This window comes from Glycine soja, chromosome 8 (genome assembly GCF_004193775.1).
Source record: "Glycine soja cultivar W05 chromosome 8, ASM419377v2, whole genome shotgun sequence".
In the NCBI taxonomy this organism is placed as follows: Eukaryota; Viridiplantae; Streptophyta; class Magnoliopsida; order Fabales; family Fabaceae; genus Glycine; species Glycine soja.
Window position 1 is genome coordinate 47,025,700 of NC_041009.1, and position 22,373 is coordinate 47,048,072.

Below are 22,373 nucleotides of genomic sequence, written 5' to 3' on the forward strand. Positions count from 1 at the left end.
CCTAATTTGAGTATATTAACATTCAACACAAAAAATTTTGGACTATGAAATTATTAGTTACTTTATTTTTTAAAAATTTAATTTAAGGATATTATCATATTTTATCATTTATTTTTTTTAAATAATTTTTTTATTTCCTATTTTTTTTCCCACGATTATCTCTTATATATACAAAATTTTATTTTTATTTTTTAAGTTAAATGATAAAGTATGATAATATTCTTAAATTAAATTTTGAAAACCAAAAATATTTCTTAGTCCAATTTTTTTTGTATTGAATACAAATACACACAGCTATGGTGGATAGCATTTTCCTTTTAAAAAAATAGTTAGCAAATTAAAATTAGATAATTTGTTTATAATTATAAGAAAAGTAACTAATTTAATTAAATAAAGTATATTTTTGTATAATTTAGTTAATTTTTTTTAATGATTTTCATAATTTATAAAATAAATTATAAGTTAAATTTTAGAAAATTATAGATAATTTTAGTGAACTATCTTTTTTTTTTAAATTCAAACATATTCAATTGTTGTCTAATTTATTATTAAACGTTAAATATAATTAAAGTTCTTACCTTATCATATTTTTATTCTACCGTATATCTTGCATGAGTTTATTTAAACTTAAAAGAAATAATTTTAAAACAAAACACTTTAATTTTTTTAAAAAAATAGATAAAATTTACATCTTAATAAACTAAAGAACTATTTAATTTAAATAAAAATAATCTAGGCAAACCATAAAAAAAGAAAATTTCTTATTTTATTAAAAAAAAACACTTAATACTCCCAAAAGCGATCGATAATGACGTAATGCCAAATGCGTTACAATGAACCAATGACGGTTTACCAATATGCATTTAAGAAAAAATTCAAATAAAAACAGAGAATAGAATAAAATATAAATTGATGGCCAAAACACGCGGATATGAAATTAGCGAGCGGTGGTAGGTTCTAGAAAGTCCTGGGGGCTTACGGAAAGGTAAAATATATTAGGACTTACCCTCCAAAGATTTGTCTTCCTTGTTGCAGAAGAACCGTGCTTTCTAATCTTGTAATTTTCTGCGTTGCTTCGTGGTTAATTCTTCGTGTAAGTTCTCTCTTTCCCTGTAGGGGTTTTTCAGGGTTCATTGTTGTGTGCGTTATCAATTGATTCTGATTTTCTTGAAGAGTTTTTTTTTTTTTTTGGTTCCTTAAGATAGAATTTGGGGTGCCAATTTTGTGTTGGATCTATAAATGTTTGAAAGTTTGAATTTTGGAGTTGGGTTACAAGTGTGGGGGGTCAAATTGTGAAAATTTCGAGGCGTCTTTTTTTTTTTTGGAAAGGGTCATTGCGTTTTGTGTTGCTTGTGGATGTGGATGTTGAATTGTTGTTTCGTTTATTTATTTTTATGAAATATTTTCTTATTCAGTTGTTCCATGTTGAGATATTATTCTGTTTGACAATGTTTAGTTTTTGTTTGGAGGCCTACTTTATGGGAGATTGGAATAATTTGGGCGAGGTTTTATTTTCAAATTTCGTCTGTTGTTATTTTGCACACAAAAATATGATTATGCATGATGAGGAATGCTAGTGGCACTCTCTGCTCTCTTCTGAAGACTCTTTCTTTCTTTGATTGGTTAGAATTTATTGGAAATTGGTAGGTTTCGTTTTTTATTTTGGCAAGAAGCAAAACCTACCAAAATTGGTAATTTCCAATAAATACTAAACAATCATAGGGAGAGTCTTCAAAAGAGAATGTCAGATAGAGTGCCACTAACATTTCTCATGATAACAAATGGTGGATGTACTTGCTTTCTGGTAGGATACTATTCTCGTAATTTTGTGGTTTTTGTTACATGTTTAGTTCATAAGGGTGTTTCTCTTTTATGGTTGTTTTGGTAGGATTCTTACCGAGTTTCACTGTTTCAGGTTCTTGTGATCTTTCTGTTGGAGTATTTACAACACTCCTTTGTAAGTTTAACTAAAGAGGCTAATTAATTTTCAATTGGACCACAGCAGATGGCTGAGGTATGTGGTACTAATGATGTTTGCCAAGTGTCTTTTTTGTAGATAATTTTCTATTTAACATCTTGGTACTACTTTGCAATTGTTTTGACATTTATCATTTCATTTGATATTTGATCTTAGGAGGGTCACAGGGTTACTCTAAATGTTTATGACTTGAGCCAAGGTCTTGCACGGCAGCTTTCAATGTCCTTTTTGGGGAAAGCTATTGAAGGCATATGGTGAGTGCTTCTCTATATTGTTGGTCTGGGGCAAAAGGGTTTTTGGCTGATGCCATTGCTTGTTGTATTCCAAATGAAAATGGATTTGTTTTGGGGGGAAGTTATACATGTTTGTTGAAATATCAATGCGGTGATCTGTGTATATGTAGTGTCTATTTTAATTATTGGATTTCTATAGAAATAGATATGAATCAAAACATGATAATGCCTGAAACTTGGGTTTGCCACTTTTTTCCTCTTTGCATTTTTTAATGTACATGCTAATATCTAATGTCTTACGAGTGCTATTCTTTTGTTGGAATGTGGAAAGATTATATTTGTGTACTTTGTACCTCAGGCACACAGGAGTTGTTGTTTATGGTAATGAGTATTACTTTGGTGGGGGTATTCAACACTCTCCTGCTGGATCAACTCCATATGGAACTCCACTAAGAGTGGTAGACTTAGGTGTGACACATGTTCCCAAGGATGTCTTTGAAATGTATTTGCAGGAAATCAGTCCGCAGTACCTGCCTGAAACATATAGTCTGCTTACTCATAATTGCAACAACTTCAGCAATGAGGTTGCTCAATTTTTGGTTGGTGCGTCCATTCCTGAATATATTCTCCAGCTGCCCAATGAAGTCATGAGCAGCCCAATGGGAGCTCTTATATGTGAGTTATTGCATTTCCATGTCACTTACCTGCATCTACATTATTGCATATTTTTCATTTTCACCCTTTGTTCATTTTCATTCATCTTTAACAAACTATAGAGAGTTTTAAGCAGAATCTTATTTAGAGTGATCTTTCTTCATTTATGTTCATGTGCGTATTAATCTTACCACTTTTCATTTTGCAGTGCCTATGATACAGAATCTTGAGACAACACTGAAATCTGGTGGAGTTCCTCAAGTACCACAATTCAAGCCTGCAACTACTCTGAATGTTTCAGCTAACACCCAAAAGAACTCAAGTACCTCCAACTCATCCAGTGAGAATGGGGTGAGCAGAGAGGTGAACAAGGAAGTGAAGGGCAAAGATGAAAACTCTAAGGCAGCACCTTCTGCAAACACAACAGGGCAACCACAAAAGCCATCACTAAATGGGGTCACAGCAGACCCTCTTGGAGATGCACGCAACAAGGTTCAAGATGAGATTCTCAAAGAGTTTGCTGCAATTATGGCAAGTGGGACAATGCGTGCTAGTGAGGCTGCAGCTCTAGCCACTAAAAGAGTCATGCAAAGATACGGCCATACTACTGCTGTGTCTCAGAATTAGCTACTTTTCTTCATCAGAAAACGATTTGTGGGTCTAAAACCTCTACTTACTATCACTGCAATAATTGCGGTGTTTCATATCATTGGTTATTATTTGAACCGGGAAAAACATGATCAACTTGTAGCACCTATTCTATGAGTTTACTTAATGGTTTCAAGTTAATGTGCATGTCGGATGAAATGCTGATTAAGGGAATCATTTCACCACATTTTCTGAATATAACTATTGGATTATAATGTTTTTAAGCAGGCTCTTTTCATGTAGCAGAATAGAAGTATATAAAGTGGTTTTAGTGGTAGCTTTAATCCAGCTTTAGATAAGATATTCGTGAAGTATTTCTAGAAGAAAAATTGAAAAGGGTTGTTTTTGTAAGTTAATAACTTTAATAAATTATTAAATAAAATATTAATTATTTTTATGCTTAGTTTTTTAAATAAATTAAATAGTTGGGTAACTTAATAAATAAAAAGTGGGGCAAATATATGAAACAAATCAAAGTAAGTCAACATGTTCATACAAAATGTCAAGATGAAATAATACAAAGATAAAAAAGATGAAATATTACAAAGTGAACATGAGATGCAAAATAATAGAACATGCTCATATTTACCAACAAATGCTTATATTCATATTTACCGACGGATGCTTACCGATAGATTTTAACAGTTGAAAGTCAGTCTGTAAATATGTGAGTGCTAATGTGCACTACATGGAGGAATAAGTTTCAGTGCTCTCAGTAACCATTCTTGGATCAAACATGGACTTAAGTTCCTTATTAATCCTCTCAAATAAATCCTTAATCACAAAAAGGGAAAGTACTATGCTTTATGAAGCACTCAAAATTGGATTGTATGCTATCTCTATGGAGATGCACATGTACTGTTAGAGGGACTCTCTACTGGGTGCTTGATGTATGATGCGAAATGTGGTGAAATCACTCCAAGTATTCATATATTTCACACATAAGCCTAAAGCAAAAGTGCTCCTTCAGTTATAGTGTCGACAATGTGATCAAGATACTAACTAAATAGGCACATGCTCGGTGATGACACGCGGGTGACTGAGGAATGGAGCTAAAATGGTTCAATCACTATTCAATCAAAGTTAAATCATTGTACCAATACATTTATCAAGTGTTTTAAAAGTTGAACCGATAATTGACTTGATTATGATAATGAAAAAATGAGTTAATGATTGAATTAGTAGGTTATTTATTGAATTACATGAGTCAATATATGTTGTTCTTTTAATTTAGAAATATTATAGTTGGAGTAAAAATCATTACTATGTTAGTACGTCCGCGCAAACACATCTAGAGAAGGAAGTGTTGTTTTGTGGTAGTTTTTAAACATCATTATGTTAAAAATATGCCCCTTGTACCGTACGACATTCGGAACCGACCCACCCATTCGCTTGCGTGTTCGGTCGCCCCGAGGATTCGTTTTCAACGCGTTTTGACTTTTATCCCAAAACAAAAAATAAAATAAAATAAATTAAAAAGATAATCAACATTGCGCGCATGCTTCACACCGAATATGGAAAATCAATTTCTACGAATCTTGGGTTTTCTTTTTCCGATTAACCATCATGGATTCTCATACAGGTACATCCTAATGTGCTAATCGCTTGTGTCAAATTGTGATCTTTCCCCTTTCAAATATTGCTTCATTTTATCATTATTTATCTAAATGTGTGTGTTTAATCCAATTTCTGGCCTTTTGTTGCTTTTAGGTGATATTTCGCTAGAATTCCAAATGGGTATTGATAATTTTCCCATTAGGTAGGGTTTTGCTTTCTGAGTAATCTAGATTTTGGAGTTTGGGTTTGGGGGATACATAGACATGGGTTCAAAAGATGAGAATAGTAAAGCATGGAAATGGGGTTTGGGTTTGGTATACATATTTGCCGTGGCAACAATTTGGATAGCTGCTAGCTTTGTAGTGCAGTCTGTTGTAGAAGCTGGTGTGTCACCATTCCTTGTTACTTACATCTGCAATTCTTTATTTGTGGTGTTGATTCCAATTGTTGAGATTGGGAGGTATTTGGAGGATTCTTATGGGAGTTTATGGTTTTGGAGGAGTGAGAAGAGTAATCCACATTCGAAAGGAAGGGTAGGCGAGTCAGAGAAGGCCATCCTTCTCAAAGATAATGATGCTGGGAATGAAGCTAGTGAATCCTTGGTTCTTGAAGAGGTTGATGTTATTCAAGAAAGGAACAATGGTTCTGAATTGCTTCCAGCAGATAAGGTGGTAGGGGTATCGGCTGATCAAGTTAATGTGATTGAAAATATCAGTAATCACCTTGATGAGAAAGGGCGGTGGAGTCGGTGCAGAGTGGCCAAAGTTAGTCTTTTGATCTGCCCATTTTGGTTTTTAGCTCAACTCACTTTTAACCTGTCATTGAAGTATACTACAGTCACAGTAAGTAAATTTGGATTTAATTAACCTCTGGAATTTTAAGTTCTGTTTCACTTAATTTTTTGGTTTTGATTACTTCCTTCTTTTTATGTGATATGCAGTCAAACACAATCTTAAGCAGTGCATCCAGTCTTTTTACCTTCCTGGTATCCCTAGCATTCTTGGGCGAGAGGTTTACTTGGTTAAAGCTTTTCAGTGTTCTTCTTTGTATGGCAGGAACAATAATTGTAAGTCTAGGTGATTCGCAATCTGGTTTAGCAACAGTTGCATCGAATCCTCTTCTTGGAGACATTTTTGCACTTGCTTCCGCAGGATTATATGCAGTTTATATAACTCTTATTCGCAAGAAATTACCTGATGATGATGGAAAAAGTGGTGAAGCCAGTACAGCTCAGTTTCTTGGATTTCTTGGGCTTTTCAATGTTTTGATTTTTCTTCCAGTTGCCCTCATACTGCATTTTACCAAGAAGGAATCTTTTAGTACACTAACCTGGAAGCAGCTTGGTCTGATAATTGGTAAAGGTCAGTATTCACTGTTTCTTACATTTTGTTTTGAATTTTAGAATGTAAGGTTCTAAGTGAAATAACCTTTATAACTTCAATAATGTGTTAGTTCGAATGATAGAGTATAGAGGTTCACAATTGGGGCTAGAAGTTTCACTGATAATAGATGACTAAATGGTTGAAGTTAAAAGCCTAAAATCATGAATGATATTAATGAATTTCCATTTGTGACTCGAAACAATAGTTACCACTTACATGCAAGAAAACAAAACGGCTTGCAAAATGTGAAAAATAGCTGTATTGAAAACTTGCTAGGGAGAGTTCTGTCACCTAAGTGGGTCTACCTTTGCTTGAACCATATTAGTTGGACACACAATGTTGTGTTCAAATACCAGGGTCCTAGACCTAAAAATAGGATTCTATGATAATGAAGCAAATTATTAATAATGTCAATTATTGTGGGTAATGTGAACCCATGTCAAAGCTTAGAGTGGAAAACTTGAATTTACCATGTTATGACCCAACTATAAGAAAGCACATGGAAGGCGAACCCTGGTGCAATGGTAAGGTTGCTGTCAAGTGACCTGCTAATCATGGTTTAAAATCCTAGAAACAACCTGTCCACTTGTGGAGTTAAGGATGCATATATCCACCCTTTCTAGATCCCATTATGTGGGAACCTTGTGCACTGTGGATCGGCACGTTTTACTTGTGAGAAACCACATCATTTTAAGCATTTTTAGGGAGTTGGAAATAAACTAATGTGAAATTGGATTAAACTCATTTTGAGGATGGCCTAGTCCATGAGGTTCCTACCATTGTGGGATCTAGGAAGTGTCAACATAAACACAACCTTACCTGTAAATAGAGATAGGAAACAGTGGGAAGGAAAAAAGAAATTGCTAAATTCTTTTTATTGTTCCTAATTTTTGTTTGGCAAGGCTTAATTAGATTTTCTCAAGAAATGCTTTTCATTTCCTAGTTTATTGGAGATATTGTATGTCTTTAGTATTTGTCAAGAAGACCTAGACACAAAAGCACCTTCATTAGCTAAATACATATATTACAGAATATGGTTATAGAGATTATGTTAAATTTCCATAAAATAATAAATCTATTAACCTGTATTAGAATTGTCAAACTTAAAAACAGAACTACGCATTATTACTTCACTTTTGACATTCATAGTGAAGTGATGAGAAGCTAGAAAGTCATTTGCATTATTATATTTTTGCTTATTGAGTTTCCTATTTTATGGTAGATGTGGAAAATAAATCTGCATTTACTCCTCAAACTTTAAAGAGTTGTATATTTTTCCTACATTTAAACTTTACATGTAACAAATGTCCAGTACTTCACTTCCTCTAAGACAACTGATATTTTATTGCTTTCAACAATTCCTTTTTACTCATGGATCTTGTATTGGTACTATAGTTGATGACTTTCCTTTTCTATTTGACATGTACATTTCATAATGTATGGATTTTTTCCTATTCAAAACTAGGATTGCTGGATAATGTGCTGAGTGATTACTTGTGGGCCAAGGCTGTTCTTCTCACATCTACCACAGTAGCCACAGCTGGTCTTACAATTCAGGTCCCATTGGCTGCCATTGTGGATACCTTGACTGGCAATGCTCTGCGCTTTATGGATTACCTTGGAGCGATAGCTGTCATGATTGGCTTCACTGGAATCAACATTCCTTCTGATACTTTTAGCAAATCCACAGAAACTACTGTGGCATTGGAAAATGAGAACTTGAATACAAGGACTGAAGAGCTTACTTTGTCTATAAGCCAAGATTCAGTTGCCATATCATAGCATTGTACATTACATTCACTTCACGGTTTAGTTGACGGGTGGTCTTTTTGTAACCATGCCAGATTAGTTGCAAAATCTGAAATGTACTACTATACCAGACAGGAAAATAGAAAAGGTAGAACAACGGAAGATGGTTCACTAGACGAACACATGAGAGATTGCGCCTGGTCAGACATGTAAATTGCCATGTAGTTCAGCAAATTATTACTTGGTTGAGATTTTCATTGATGGTTTGAGTGCCTTAGTGGACGACCCCTTAAGAAAGGGTTCTCCCATGTACCACATGTAATGATAAGTATGGGATTCTATTGATTTTGAGATACTTTGTAAATGTTTAGTTCTATCTCTTAAACTTGATTAAAAGGTTTCAAGTCATAGTCTTTCATTTCATAATATTATATCAAATGTCTTATATACAACAATTTGTTTACCCGAAAAAAATCAATTTGAATTGTCTTATGTAATCCTCTGTTAAACAGACTCATTAGGTCATGTTTTTTTTTATTATAGTTTTTTGTGAATGAATAAATTTGTAGAATCAAAATTTTCTCAAATTTAACGGACAATTATTATATTTATTTTATTATTTTGGGGTAAGGAAATACATTCTCTAATTTTTTTGAGGAAGCACCGGATAAACCTAAAAGAGAATCACTAGGGCGGGCCTAGTTGAGGGAGGGGATTTGGATAGTGTGCTCGAGATTATAAGTTCAAACTTAAATGTGATCATTGTAAAAAAAAAAAAAAAAAGAGATAGTAAACAAAGGTTTGAATCTCTATTTAGAGAACTGTCTACATTCAGTACTGAGTCATGTTTTAAATAAGATTGTCTCCGAAAGAAGATACTCATAAAAAAAACAAAGAAAACTTACGTAATTCCAGAACAATGAAATTTAAGTAAAAATTATCTAGCTATGATATGTACTATGTTGAAATTAACGATGAAGAATGAGACTACCGAATTATCAATGAGAATCACTTCCGTGACATTGAAGCATCTCAACTACTTGGCTCATGTTGGGCCTTGAATCTCTGTCTTCCAGTACACATTTTAAAGCCACTGTGATCAAAATTTCAATCTTACTTTTATCATAATTTAGTCCAATAACAGGATCTATTATTTGCTCCACCCAAGATGTGTTGCTGTTGCTCCTTTTTTCTCTCACCCATGTCACCAACCTTCCATCATATGTCTCTTCACCATTAATGTCATCGATACTAGTTGTTGGGCTTTTCCCAGTTACCATTTCCAAAACAACAATTCCATAGCTATAAACATCTACCTTGGATGTGATAGGCAGGTTAAAAACCCACTCAGGTGCCATATATCCTCTTGTGCCTCTGATCATTGAGATGCTTGGATTGTTGGGGTTATTTCTGTTGAGGAGCTTAGACAAACCAAAGTCTGCCAACCTGGGCTGATAATTGGAATCTAGGAGTATGTTTTGTGGCTTTATGTCACAATGCAAAATCCACTCCAAGCATTCTTCATGCAGATATGCTAGAACCCTTGCCGTTCCCAGAACAATGTTGTATCTCTTACTCCAACCAAGTGTGTTGGATGAGAGATTTTGTGCCAAAGAGCCATTCTCCATGTACTCATACACCAACAACCTATGCTTTCCCTCAGCACAATATCCCCACATTTCAATCAAGTTCATGTGGTTGAGCCTTCCAATGATGCTCACTTCAGCAAGGAATTCTCCTTCTCCTTGTTTAGCTTCATTGAGTCTCTTAATTGCTGCGTGTCTTTGATCTGATAAAATGCCTTTGTACACAACCCCTCCTGCACCTCTTCCAATCTCTTGACTGAACCCCTTTGTAGCCTTTTTCAGCTCTGAGTAACTAAACTTTCTGAATCCTGTTGCTGCAAGATGGTAGCCTTGTTGATCTGCATTAGACTTTTGGCCTGTCCTAATGAGGAAGCACCAAACCACAAAAATGCAAACCATTTCAAAAGCTCCGAGTGCGGCAGCAAACCACAGCAAAACCCTCACAACACGGCTTTCAAGTGTTTTGATATAAGCTCTTTGAAGTTGAACTGAACAAACATGATGATCATCTACACTGTCAATAGCAGATTCTTTGACAGATAAACTATAACTTTTAGGAATTCTCAAGTATGTTGTTCCTGGGAATCTTGGTAAACGCTGTCCGTTGAGGAATTTTGTTTTGGTATAGCACCTGTAATAGAGGCCATCTCTTAGGCTATAGGAGTGCTGAAATCCCTGACAAGTGCAATTTTGCAGGCACAAATTCTCACAAGCACTATAGTTACTAACTTCTACATAATAATTATCATAGCCATAAAACTCAACACCGCGCATCTCCAAGAAAGTGGTCTCGTTCCAATTGCAAGTGAGATCAAACATGGGTTCACACCCATATGACCAATCACTGTGATTCCTCAATCTGTACCCTGGAAGACACTTGCATGTTCTTCCACTCTTTGGATCATAACCACAAGTGCTGTTGGGTCCACAAACCCCATGAATTATACAATCATTTCGAATTGCTTTCCATGAAACATACCATTTCTCTACTGCACTTTTTCGACCATAAACTCGGAGATTACCATCAGAATCCAATTTCAACCTTCTCTGCAGCACCATCCCATAATCAAATGTCACAAAAGTGAAATTATCTGATGAACGGAATCGGCCCAGAGAATTCAACGCTGCAATTCTACTACTATTGAATAGAGTCCTTCCAATGTGCCAACTTACTTGCCAGGGATTCGGCCAGTAATTGCTGGAAACATCAGGGCCATCGTAGACAAGACGAAGAATGTTATCATCGCTGAAGAAAAACTTATAGAAACCAGATGAATGGTTACTCTCGCTTCTTGCAGACACAAGTAGCGTGTGTCTGGTAAGAGGTTGGCCAGGAACGAGAGTATCAGTTGGGAAATCAAAACTTTGCCACAGAATGGTTCCTTGCAACTCACGTAACACAAGATTGCCATCATCTTTGAGATGCAACTCAGCTGGGGCTAATGAAGCGGTGTTTGAAGACCAAGCAGTGTTAAAACCAGCATCAACCAAAACTATGTTGCCGGCGTGTGTGAGGGAAAGTTTCGAGCCCTTCCCATTCACGGGTTGGTCACGGTTTGCCATCCAAGTGACGGTGTTGGGGCTGTGGAAATGAGGCTCAGTGAACCATATTGCAAATGAATATGCGTTCTCACCAATGGCAAGGAAGCCAGCACTGAACATGCCATTTGGTGACACAAGAACGTGTTGTGGATTTTCCACTGAGAGGGAAGATCCCTTTCTCAATGATGATGATGAAGATGAAATTTGGAAAGACAATAACGATGCTAGAAGAAAGAGTGTGATTGACAAAGCCATACTCGTATTGGATGCAAGTTCGTGTGAGTACTTTTTCAAAATATAATTCTTGCTTATATTACCTTTAATGAATGAATAAGATTTAAAGTTATTTAAGAGTTATGAAAAACTTACATGCCCTTCATCACACGTTGTAGTAATAAGGTCGTCTTTAAATTTTTTCAAATTTATAATTTTCGTTCCTGAACTTTTCGGTGGTTGGTTTTAGTTCTCAAACCCAAAAAAATCTCTCTTATTCTGCAAAATGAGAAGTATAAATATAGATAATTAGATCATTTTTCAATATTAAGATTAAAACAAAATTGTACAAGACTTTTTCAAGTAACTAACTTTTAAGATCATGTGAGTACTAATTAAAAATATAATTCTTGGTGATATTACCATATATGAATTAATAAATAAGATTTAAAGTTATTTAAGAGTTACAAAGAACTCAAATGACCTTTACGACACGTTGCAATAATGATTATTTATTCCTTTCACTTTCATGTAAGACAAACTGTTGGAGGCCATTAAAGAATGAACACTGTTACATGAAAATGCCATACTGGCAGGCGAGTCCTTGTTTTGGTAGATGAAAATCTAGACGTAACTATTGTCCCTTGATCTCAATGAAGGTGGCTGCGAAAACTTGGAAGTTTAAGAAGTTCACTTTCATTAATCTCTAATCTCATCTATTGCTACTTTTAAGTCGTCTTCATATTTAACTCCATATTAGAATTGACATTTTTCATACATCTTAAAATTATAATTTTTTAAAAATTATTTCTGTAATTAATACTCCTCTTTCCTAATTTTTTTGTTGTTAATACATTCTTTCTTTTTCTTAAATTATTGGTATTTTTAATATAAAAATAATTAATGTAAAAAACGTTAGAGTGGATCTTATAAAAAAACAGGCATATGATTTAAAATTAGTTGAGTCTTATAAATAGAAATAAAGCCTAGTTAAAGATCGATCCAACACAAATTTAATGCAAAAAAGACACATAAAAAAGCCCAAAGACGTCTTTAATGCGAATTTCGCGCTAGACACATGATCACCGTCATACTAGCTAAGCCTAGAAGGCCTGCTTAGCGGGAGGTTGCGTGAAGTTTAAAATGCCTATAAAAGGAGTAGGAAGACGATGAGACTTAGAGTTGTTTAAAGAATACATCCCAAATCTCATTATCTCAACAAGGGAAATCCTCTTTTTATGTCCATTATTCCCTTCTTTATCCATCCTCTCTCTTCTTCTATCCGCACTAACCCCTAAAGTGTAAAGTCTCCCATGATTTTAATTTAGTCTGTATTGCTCTTTTCTGTGCTGATTTTTTTATTGATTATGCTCATGTATTGTTTAAGAGGTAATGCATTGAAAAATGATTATTTTCTAAGAATTAGAAAAGGACATTTAAATGAAATCATTGCTAGAAATAAAGTGAGATTTGTTTAGCATATTTTATGCATCTTTAATCTTAATGCAATTTTCTATTTTTATCTAACATTGCATCACAAGTAATTTTGGCATGTTAGGTTCTAATATATTTTTATCATATTTTAAACTCTGAATTTATTTTTAAGCATGAAAACATATTATCATTATTTTTATTTTTACTTTTCCGTCTCTTCTACTTTTCTCTTGCTTAAAAATTGGGATATACACCAACACAAATATGAACAAAGTATATATGGATTTGACACTCAGACATCTAAATACTTTACTACTTATAACAATTTGGTACATTTACCTATGAATTAACAATGCACAAAACATTTATTTTCTCCTTTGTCATATATGGTTCAACAAGTCTCAAGATTCACTACAACAAAACCAACACCGTGGTTTGGATGGCAAACCGTGAACAACCTGTTAATGGAAAGCTCTCAAAGCTTTCCCTAAGCAGTGGAAACATGGTCTTGGTTGATGCAGGTCAAATCACCACTTGATCATCAAACAAATGCAATAAAAACTTAATTAATCTTATAAAATCAATACTTAAACTCACGGAAATAAATATTTTATTTAATGTCACATTAATTTTTAAATTATTATCATGAAATTATATTTTTTTTATAAAAGTATAAATATAAAAATATAACACATTAACTACATACAAGACAAATTCAAATAAAAATATGTTAACTCCAAGCACCACGAGGATAGAAAAATCTAGTTTAATTAAATTCAAGGGTCCGCTCATGATTTTCGAACAAAGATGGATCAGAGTCATTGATTTTAAAAGTCTCTGGAAGACAAACCACGGCAAGATCTCACCATATAGAGATAATACAAGAATTGTTTTTCTTATGTACAAATATTCACTCATAAAGCATCCACAACCACTGCTGCAACACGTCTTTCCAATTTCCACAACCACTGCTGCAACACGTCTTTCCAATTTCCACAAACAAATTGATTTTCAACACGATAACTATTCATTTTTTATTGTGCGTTGCACCGATCAAATTAATTAAATTCAAGGGTCTTCACATTATTTTCCAACAAAGATAGACCAGAGTCATCGATGTTAAAAGTCTTTGTGGTTTTCTTCTTAAAATAGTCTTCTATTCATACAGCAATAGCTCTTAACATACTTAGAATAAAATATGAACAAGTGGGGTTGGCGCCATACCATTTAGCATTATCCTTTTTCTTACATACAAATAGGGGCATCATTCACATTCGCACATAAATCATCCAGAAATTGGTTTGCAAATTGCACGACCATGGCTTTCTCTATCTCACTCTTTTTATTAGTCCTGCTTTTTTCTTTCCAATCTTCTTCATCTTCCCTATTGTCATTGAACAAGGGGTCCTCCCTCTCAGTGGAGAAACACGCAGAAGACGTTATTGTCTCCCCAAATCAAATGTTCTGTGCTGGCTTCTTTCAAGTTGGTGAAAATGCCTTCTCCTTTGCCATATGGTTCAACGACCCTCACACTCACAACAACAACCACACCGTGGTTTGGATGGCAAACCGTGAAACACCCGTTAATGGAAGGCTATCAAAGCTTTCCCTCTTAAACAGTGGTAACATGGTCTTGGTTGGTGCAGGTCAAATCACTACATGGTCATCAAACACAGCATCAGATGCTCCAGTAAAGTTGCATCTCCAAGATGATGGCAATCTTGTGTTACTTGATCTCCAAGGAACCATTTTGTGGCAAAGTTTTGATACCCCAACTGATACTCTCCTTCCCGGTCAATTACTTACCAGATACACACAACTAGTGTCTTCAAGAAGCCAGACTAACCATTCTCCTGGTTTCTATAAGATGCTATTTGATGATGACAACGTTCTTCGTCTTATTTATGATGGTCCTGATGTCTCAAGCACATATTGGCCACCACCATGGCTACTCAGTTGGCAAGCTGGAAGGTTTAATTACAACAGCAGCAGAGTTGCAGTGTTAAATTCTATTGGAAATTTCACTTCATCGGATAATTATGATTTTTCCACGGATGATCATGGCACGGTGATGCCAAGAAGATTAAAACTGGATTCAGATGGAAACGCTCGTGTGTACAGTAGAAATGAGGCTTTAAAGAAATGGTATGTTTCATGGCAATTCATATTTGATGCATGCACCAGTCATGGGATTTGTGGTGCTAACAGCACTTGCAGTTATGATCCTAAAAGGGGACGGAGATGCTCGTGTTTACCAGGATACAGAGTGAAGAACCATAGTGATTGGTCTTACGGGTGTGAACCCATGTTTGATCTTACTTGCAGCAGAAATGAGTCTATCTTTTTGGAGATACAGGGCGTTGAGTTATATGGTTATGATCACAATTTTGTCCAAAACAGTACATACATAAACTGTGTGAATTTGTGTTTGCAAGATTGTAACTGCAAAGGGTTTCAGTACAGATATGATGGTAACCAAATATTTAGCTGCTTTACAAAGTCACAGTTGTTGAATGGAAGGCGTTCACCAAGTTTTAACGGAGCAATTTACTTGAGGCTGCCAATCACCAATAACTTCTCCAAGGAAGAATCTGTGAGTGCAGATGATCATGTTTGTTCTGTGAAGCTTCACAAAGACTATGTTAGAAAGCCAGAAAATCGTTTGGTGAGATTTTTTCTGTGGCTTGCTACTGCAGTTGGGGCTTTAGAAGTGATTTTCTTTTTCCTGATTTGGGGTTTCTTGATTTGGAACCTCAAAACGTCTAGTGCAGATCAGCAAGGCTACCATCTTGCAGCGGTGGGATTCAGAAAATATAGTTATTTGGAGTTGAAGAAGGCAACAAAGGGGTTCAGCCAAGAGATTGGAAGAGGTGCAGGAGGGATTGTGTACAAAGGCATTTTATCAGATCAAAGACATGTTGCAATTAAGAGACTCTATGATGCTAAGCAAGGAGAAGGAGAATTCCTTGCTGAAGTGAGCATCATTGGAAGGCTCAACCACATGAATTTGATTGAAATGTGGGGATATTGTGCTGAGGGAAAGCATAGGTTGTTGGTGTATGAGTACATGGAGAATGGTTCTTTGGCACAAAATCTCTCATCCAACACACTTGATTGGAGTAAGAGATATAGCATTGCTCTTGGAACGGCAAGGGTTCTGGCATATCTTCATGAAGAATGCTTGGAGTGGATTTTGCACTGTGACATAAAGCCCCAGAACATACTTCTTGATGCTAGTTATCAGCCCAAGGTAGCAGATTTTGGCCTGTCCAAGCTACTAAATAGAAACAACCTCAACAATTCAAGTTTTTCAATGATCAGAGGAACCAGAGGGTATATGGCACCTGAGTGGGTTCTGAACTTAGCAATCACCTCAAAGGTTGATGTTTACAGTTATGGAATTGTTCTATTGGAGATGATAACTGGGAAGAGCCCAACAACAACCGGTGTTCAAAACATTGATGGAGAAGAGCCATACAATGGAAGGCTGGTAACATGGGTGAGAGAGAAAAGGAGTGCCACATCTTGGTTAGAGCACATCATTGATCCTGCAATTAAGACAAATTATGATGAATGTAAGATGAACCTTTTGGCTACAGTTGCTTTGGACTGTGTGGAGGAAGACAAAGATGTAAGGCCCACCATGAGCCATGTGGTAGAAATGCTACAAAGCCATGAAAGTGATCCTCGTAATATCATCAATGCTTGATGGTTACATTTCTTGGTCCTCATAATGCTAATTAATGGTATACCTCATAATACTATTATCAACTCTTGATGGCTACTTTCGACGTATCAGGTACTCACCGCAAGGAAGTAGATTTTACATTTTAGAATGCTTCTATATATATACTTTTTTTTTAATTCTATATTTTTGTCTTTCATGTGGTGTTTGTAATTTGTAAAGTTGTTTAAGATAAATAAATTTCCCTTGTTTGAAGTCTTATGGTTAACCTGCGCTCTTCGAAACAGATTATGATGAAAACTTCTTAAGAATCTATTTATTTGCTTATAATATATAAAAATTCTGAAGGGTGAATATAGAAAAATATTTGTTGCAAGAAAAAAAAATCTCAGAATTCCTTCAATTTTCTGGGTTTGGAAAAGTGCATACTTTTAAGAAAAGGGATCTTATGATATGTGGTCCATGAAAGGGTGCAGGACTAATAGATTCATCTTTCAAAAATAAAAATTTAAATTTTAACTTTGGAATATATAAAAAAGTAAAATAAATTGGTCCTATTTAATTTTTAAAACGTGTTCATTTTTTGGAAAATATGTATTTTATCATTATAAAGTGTCATTATCGTTAGAGCTAATTGTTAAAGTCTATGAAATGACTGTCTATAAAAGATTTTAATCAATAAAAAAATTAAATAAAGTGTCATTGCATATAATATCATGAAGTATGAGTCATATAAGAGTCAACAATAAGAAACAGGAGTTCAATATTATATTTACTCATAATCAAAATCACAATTTCACAATTTTTCTTCTTTTATTAATTGCCCATTTCACTTGTCCGCTTGCAGACGCACACTATTATTATCTCTTAAATGCCTAATGCATATATGTATCATTGACATTTAATAATAGTATTATACTAACAGCTTAAATATTTAAGCCCGTGACGTGCTAATGAACCTAAGGTTCTTGTCTAAAGGGGCCTTGATATCAAGCAATAAGCACTAAATGTTTAAGTAGGCTAAGTCAATTGCCTAAGTTGCCTTATAACAATTACAACGTCTCAATTGATCAAAATCAAAATCATCAAGTTTTAACTAAGATATTTCGTTGTCCTAGAAATATAAGGATAGAATATACAGGCTGTTGTAAAAGCATTTATAATATAAAAGGGTTGGATGCTTCCGAACAACGGCCAGGTTAACACTTTAGTTTTATTTGGCAAAAGTCTAGAAAAACGTTAGACAATCTTAGCATTTTACATATATAATATATTTTTCTTACATATACTAAGTATCCTAGTATTTTGCAAATGTTGGACTCAATTTATCAGCCCAAGGTAACAGGTTTTGGCTTGTCCAAGCTACATAATAGAAATATCCTCAACAATTCAAGCTTTTCAATGATCAGAGGAACCAGAGGTTATATGGCATCTGAGTGGGTTTACAATTTACCAATCACCTCAAATGTTGATGTTTACAGCTATGGAATTGTTCTATTGGAGATGACAACAGGAAAGAGCCAAACAATGGATGTTGAAACAGTTGATGGACAGAACCGCACAATGGTAGGCTGGTAACATGGGTGAGAGTGAAAAAAGAGAAGAACATCTTGGGTGGAGCAAATCATGGGTCAAGTCATGATGTGAATAAGATGTTAGGCTAAGTCATGATGTGAATAAGATGGAAATTTGGGCTAATTGCTTTGGACTGTGTAGAGGAAGATAAAGATGTTAGGCCCACCATGAAGCAAGTGATTGAGATGTTTCAGAGCCATGAAAGCGATGCACACTCATGGATATGCTTTATGTTCGTCCAAGAAAGGTGAAAGTGAACCATTTTCAAGCTATATTTAAGTTTTTGTTGTTTTTTTTTTAATAAGAGTAGACAGAAATATTAAACAATAAAAGGGAGCATAAAGAAAGAAATTGAGACTGCAAAGGCTTACTTTATTCTGATATGAAGCAACGTATTTAAAAGCATGGAAAAGATAGTAACTGCTAACAAAAAGATAACATCACTAACAGAAAGATAACACCACTAACAAATCATGCCTAGAGAATAGGATCAAAACTGCTTTATCCTATCAGTCAACATGACTTTTATTTTTTCCTAAAAAATAGCATAAAAATCTTATCTACTATAAGTTGTTAGACAGTTCCAACAGTCAAATCTTAACACTCCTCCTTGACTTTGAAACTGCAAACTCCAAGCTTTTGTCTCAAGTATTCAAATTTGGTTTTAAACTCCTTTATGAGTTTCTCATCACTTCCTGTCACAAGTAAATCATCAACATAGACAGCAATAATGATTAAATTTGCATCTACCAATTTCACATATAATGCAGCCTCACTTGGACTTTTGACAAATCCAAGATCTTGAAGATGATCATCTATCCTGCTGTACCAGGCCCTAGGAGCCTGTTTAAGACCATATAATGCTTTTTTCAACTTGTAAACTTTCTGCTCCTCTCCTTTGATTTGAAACCCCTCAGGTTGCTCTACATAAATCTCCTCCTGCAAGTAACCATTTAGAAAGGCAGATTTTACATCTAAATGATAAACTTTCCACCTTTTATGTGCAGTCAAGGCAAGTAGCATTCTAATTGTATCAAGACGTGCAACTGGAGCAAAGGTTTCTGAAAAATCCACTCCAAACACCTGAGCATAGCCTTTCACCACCAACCTGGCCTTGTATTTATTTACAGAACCATCTGGATTAAGTTTGGTTCTATAAACCCATTTTACCCCTATAGGTTGTTTGTGTTGAGGTCTGTCCACTAGCTCCCATGTGTCATTTTTTTCTATCATCTTCAACTCTTCCTTCATAGCATTTATCCACTTGTCATCCTTTTCAGCTTCTTCAAATTCTGCAGGTTCTAGGACAGCTACATTACTCTTTTGATAAATCTCAGATAAAGATCTTGTACCTCTGACATGAATGTCATCTACATCATCATCTAGGAACTGTGGGATTTCTGGCAGCTGCTTCCTTATTGGCTCATCCCAACTCCATTGTTGATCTTCCATAAATTTGACATCTCTACTCACAAGAATTTTCCCATTTTGAGGTTGGAAAATTCTGTAAGCTTTGGAGGTGTTGCTGTATCCAATGAAAACTCCGGGTTCTACCTTTTTATCAAGTTTGTCCCTTTTAACCTGTGGAACATAAGAGAAACAAACACAACCAAAGATTTTTAGATTTTGTAAATCTGGTTTGTAACCAAACCAGCCTTCAAATGGAGTTTTTTTGTGCATAACTCTTGTAGGTAGTCTATTCAGCAAAAATACTGCAGTGTTTGCAGCCTCCGCCCATAGCTCCTTTGGCAACTCCTTTTCATGCAGCATACACCTTGTCATCTCCATGATACTTCTATTTTTTCTCTCACTCACACCATTTTGTTGTGGGGTGTAAGGTACGGTGAGTTGGTGCTCAATGCCAGCTTCTTTACAAAATTTATCAAAAACATCATTTTTGTATTCCTTCCCATTGTCAGACCTTATTGTTTGCAACCTGCAATCACTTTGATTCTCCACCAATGCATTTAAAGATGATACTCTCTGAGGTCCCCCAACATCTGTGTGAACTAATTGCAGCTTTTGAGTTACTCTCCAAGTTGATTGAGGAAATGGTTTTCTGACTAGCTTACCATATTGGCAAGCCATGCAATCGGCTAACTTGTCTTCAAGCATTGACACACCTTTCACCAAGGCATATTTTTGCATGTATAAAAGTCCAGCAAGATGGAAGTGTCCGAGCCTTTTGTGCCATAGTTCAACATTGGTGGCCATGCTTGAAAAAGCTATTTGCTTCTCCTCCATTAGATTTAAAGCATAGCTTTTAGCCCTCATTTTCACCTTGAATACGTCTTTTCCTTTTGCATCTTTGATCAAGCACCAATTTTCTTCAAATATAACTTTGAAGCCTTTCTCTACAAGCTGAGCAACACTAAGTAGATTTTGATCAATGTCAGGCACATATAAGACATCAGAGATATATTTCAAACCTGTCAAGCTTTCAATAGCAACAATCCCTTTTCCCTTGACTGAGATGAAATCACCATTTCCAATTTTTACTTTGGAAACAATGGTTTTGTCAAGTTTTTTAAAGAGGTTCAGGTCATTAGTCATATGGTTTGTGCAACCGCTGTCTATTAACCATGAATCACTGGAACTATTGCTTGTGGCAAAGCATGTTGAAACAAAGAGTTGCTCATCTTCTCGTTCCTCCGCAACCACCTTTGCTTCCTCTGATTTGGACTTGCATATTCGCTCTACATGTCCCATATTGCCACACTTTCTGCACTTGACATCTGGTTTCCACCAACATTTTCTTTCAGGATGATTTGTCTTTTTGCAATGCGGACAAGGAGGAAAGGTCTCACCTTACTGCTTGTTGGAGCCTTCTGGTTTTTCGTTCCTCCATTTGTTGTTCTTCTTGTCTTTGCCACCTCTTGAATTTTGTGTTTTCGTATGAAACGCACCTTGTACCACCTCCTCTTGTCTCATCATTCTTCTCTGTTCCTGGGCTTGTAGAGCATTTATGAGTTCTCCCAAGGTGATGGTTGACAGGTCTTTAGACTCCTCCAATGCTGATATCTTTGATTCATACTTCTCGGGTATAGTGACCAGGATTTTTTGCACTATTCTTTCATCAGGAAAGTCTTTCCCAAGAAGCCTCACTCTATTTGTTATGCCTAACAGCCGGTCAGCGTAGCCTTTAATTGTTTCAGTCTCTTTCATGCTCTGCATCTCGAATTCTCTGCCCAAGTTGAGTACTTGCATGCCTTTGGTTCTTTCACAGCCTTGATATTCTGATCTGAGATAATCCCAAATCTGTTTGGCAGACTTGAAGTTCATAATTCTTGTAAAAATAATTTTTGACACAGCAGAGAAAAGGCAATTTTTAGCCTTAGCCTTTTTGGTCTTCCTTTCTCTGTGATTCTTCATCTGAGCCACCGTTGGATCTAAAGGTAGTTCAGGAACATCATAGTTTTCTTCTACTGCCTCCCAAAGATCCAAAGCTTCAAGATGAGCAGTCATCCTTGCAGCCCATAATTCGTACTCCTCACCATAAAAAATTGGTGGTGAACCTGCTGTGTATGATGTTTCTCCCTCCATTGTGATTTCTCTCAACTCACAGATCCCTTAAAGATAAGAGCTCTAGATACCAATTTGTTGTTGTTTTTTTTAATAAGAGTAGGCAGAAATATTAAACAATAAAAGGGAGCATAAAGAAAGAAATTGAGACTGCAAAGGCTTACTTTATTCTGATATGAAGCAACGTATTTAAAAGCATGGAAAAGATAGTAACTGCTAACAAAAAGATAACATCACTAACAGAAAGATAACACCACTAACAAATCATGCCTAGAGAATAGGATCAAAACTGCTTTATCCTATCAGTCAACATGACTTTTATTTTTTCCTAAAAAATAGCATAAAAATCTTATCTACTATAAGTTGTTAGGCAGTTCCAACAGTCAAATCTTAACAGTTTTAATCCCTTAGATTGGTGTGCTTCTGTCCAGGGTGTTTAAAAAAATCGATTCGGACTGTAATCAAACCAAAATTAATTTTTTTTTAAATTAGTTCAAATAAAAATAAAATAAGTACATTATTTTATAAAATTAATTTGATTATTGTTTCTATAAATCCAGTTCGATTGACTGAACTGGTTTTTATATAAATATTTTTTTAATTAAAAATATTTTA

General features: G+C 35.2%; 4 protein-coding genes across 4 annotated transcripts; 3 read left to right on the top strand and 1 right to left on the bottom strand.

The window, feature by feature from the left end:
* The first annotated feature begins 916 nt into the window (after positions 1 to 916).
* LOC114423757 (desumoylating isopeptidase 1-like) lies at positions 917 to 3,737 on the top strand. The gene is made up of 5 exons (XM_028390628.1): positions 917 to 1,093; positions 1,916 to 2,014; positions 2,135 to 2,232; positions 2,570 to 2,886; positions 3,074 to 3,737. The coding sequence occupies exons 2-5, from the start codon at positions 2,006 to 2,008 to the stop codon at positions 3,490 to 3,492; spliced, it is 843 nt and encodes a 280-aa protein (XP_028246429.1). The 5' UTR covers positions 917 to 1,093; positions 1,916 to 2,005; the 3' UTR covers positions 3,493 to 3,737.
* A 1,227-nt stretch (positions 3,738 to 4,964) lies between these two features.
* On the top strand, positions 4,965 to 8,632 carry LOC114423758 (uncharacterized vacuolar membrane protein YML018C). Its single transcript, XM_028390629.1, has 4 exons — positions 4,965 to 5,095; positions 5,224 to 5,912; positions 6,011 to 6,431; positions 7,918 to 8,632. Exons 2-4 carry the CDS (start codon positions 5,334 to 5,336, stop codon positions 8,232 to 8,234), a joined length of 1,317 nt encoding a protein of 438 aa, XP_028246430.1. The 5' UTR covers positions 4,965 to 5,095; positions 5,224 to 5,333; the 3' UTR covers positions 8,235 to 8,632.
* A 428-nt stretch (positions 8,633 to 9,060) lies between these two features.
* LOC114424611 (putative receptor protein kinase ZmPK1) lies at positions 9,061 to 11,630 on the bottom strand. The gene has a single exon (XM_028391477.1). It carries the CDS (start codon positions 11,582 to 11,584, stop codon positions 9,200 to 9,202), a length of 2,385 nt encoding a protein of 794 aa, XP_028247278.1. The 5' UTR covers positions 11,585 to 11,630; the 3' UTR covers positions 9,061 to 9,199.
* Positions 11,631 to 13,974: 2,344 nt separating this feature from the next.
* On the top strand, positions 13,975 to 16,929 carry LOC114423759 (putative receptor protein kinase ZmPK1). The gene has a single exon (XM_028390630.1). The coding sequence runs from the start codon at positions 14,295 to 14,297 to the stop codon at positions 16,683 to 16,685; it is 2,391 nt and encodes a 796-aa protein (XP_028246431.1). The 5' UTR covers positions 13,975 to 14,294; the 3' UTR covers positions 16,686 to 16,929.
* The last annotated feature ends 5,444 nt before the right edge of the window (positions 16,930 to 22,373 follow it).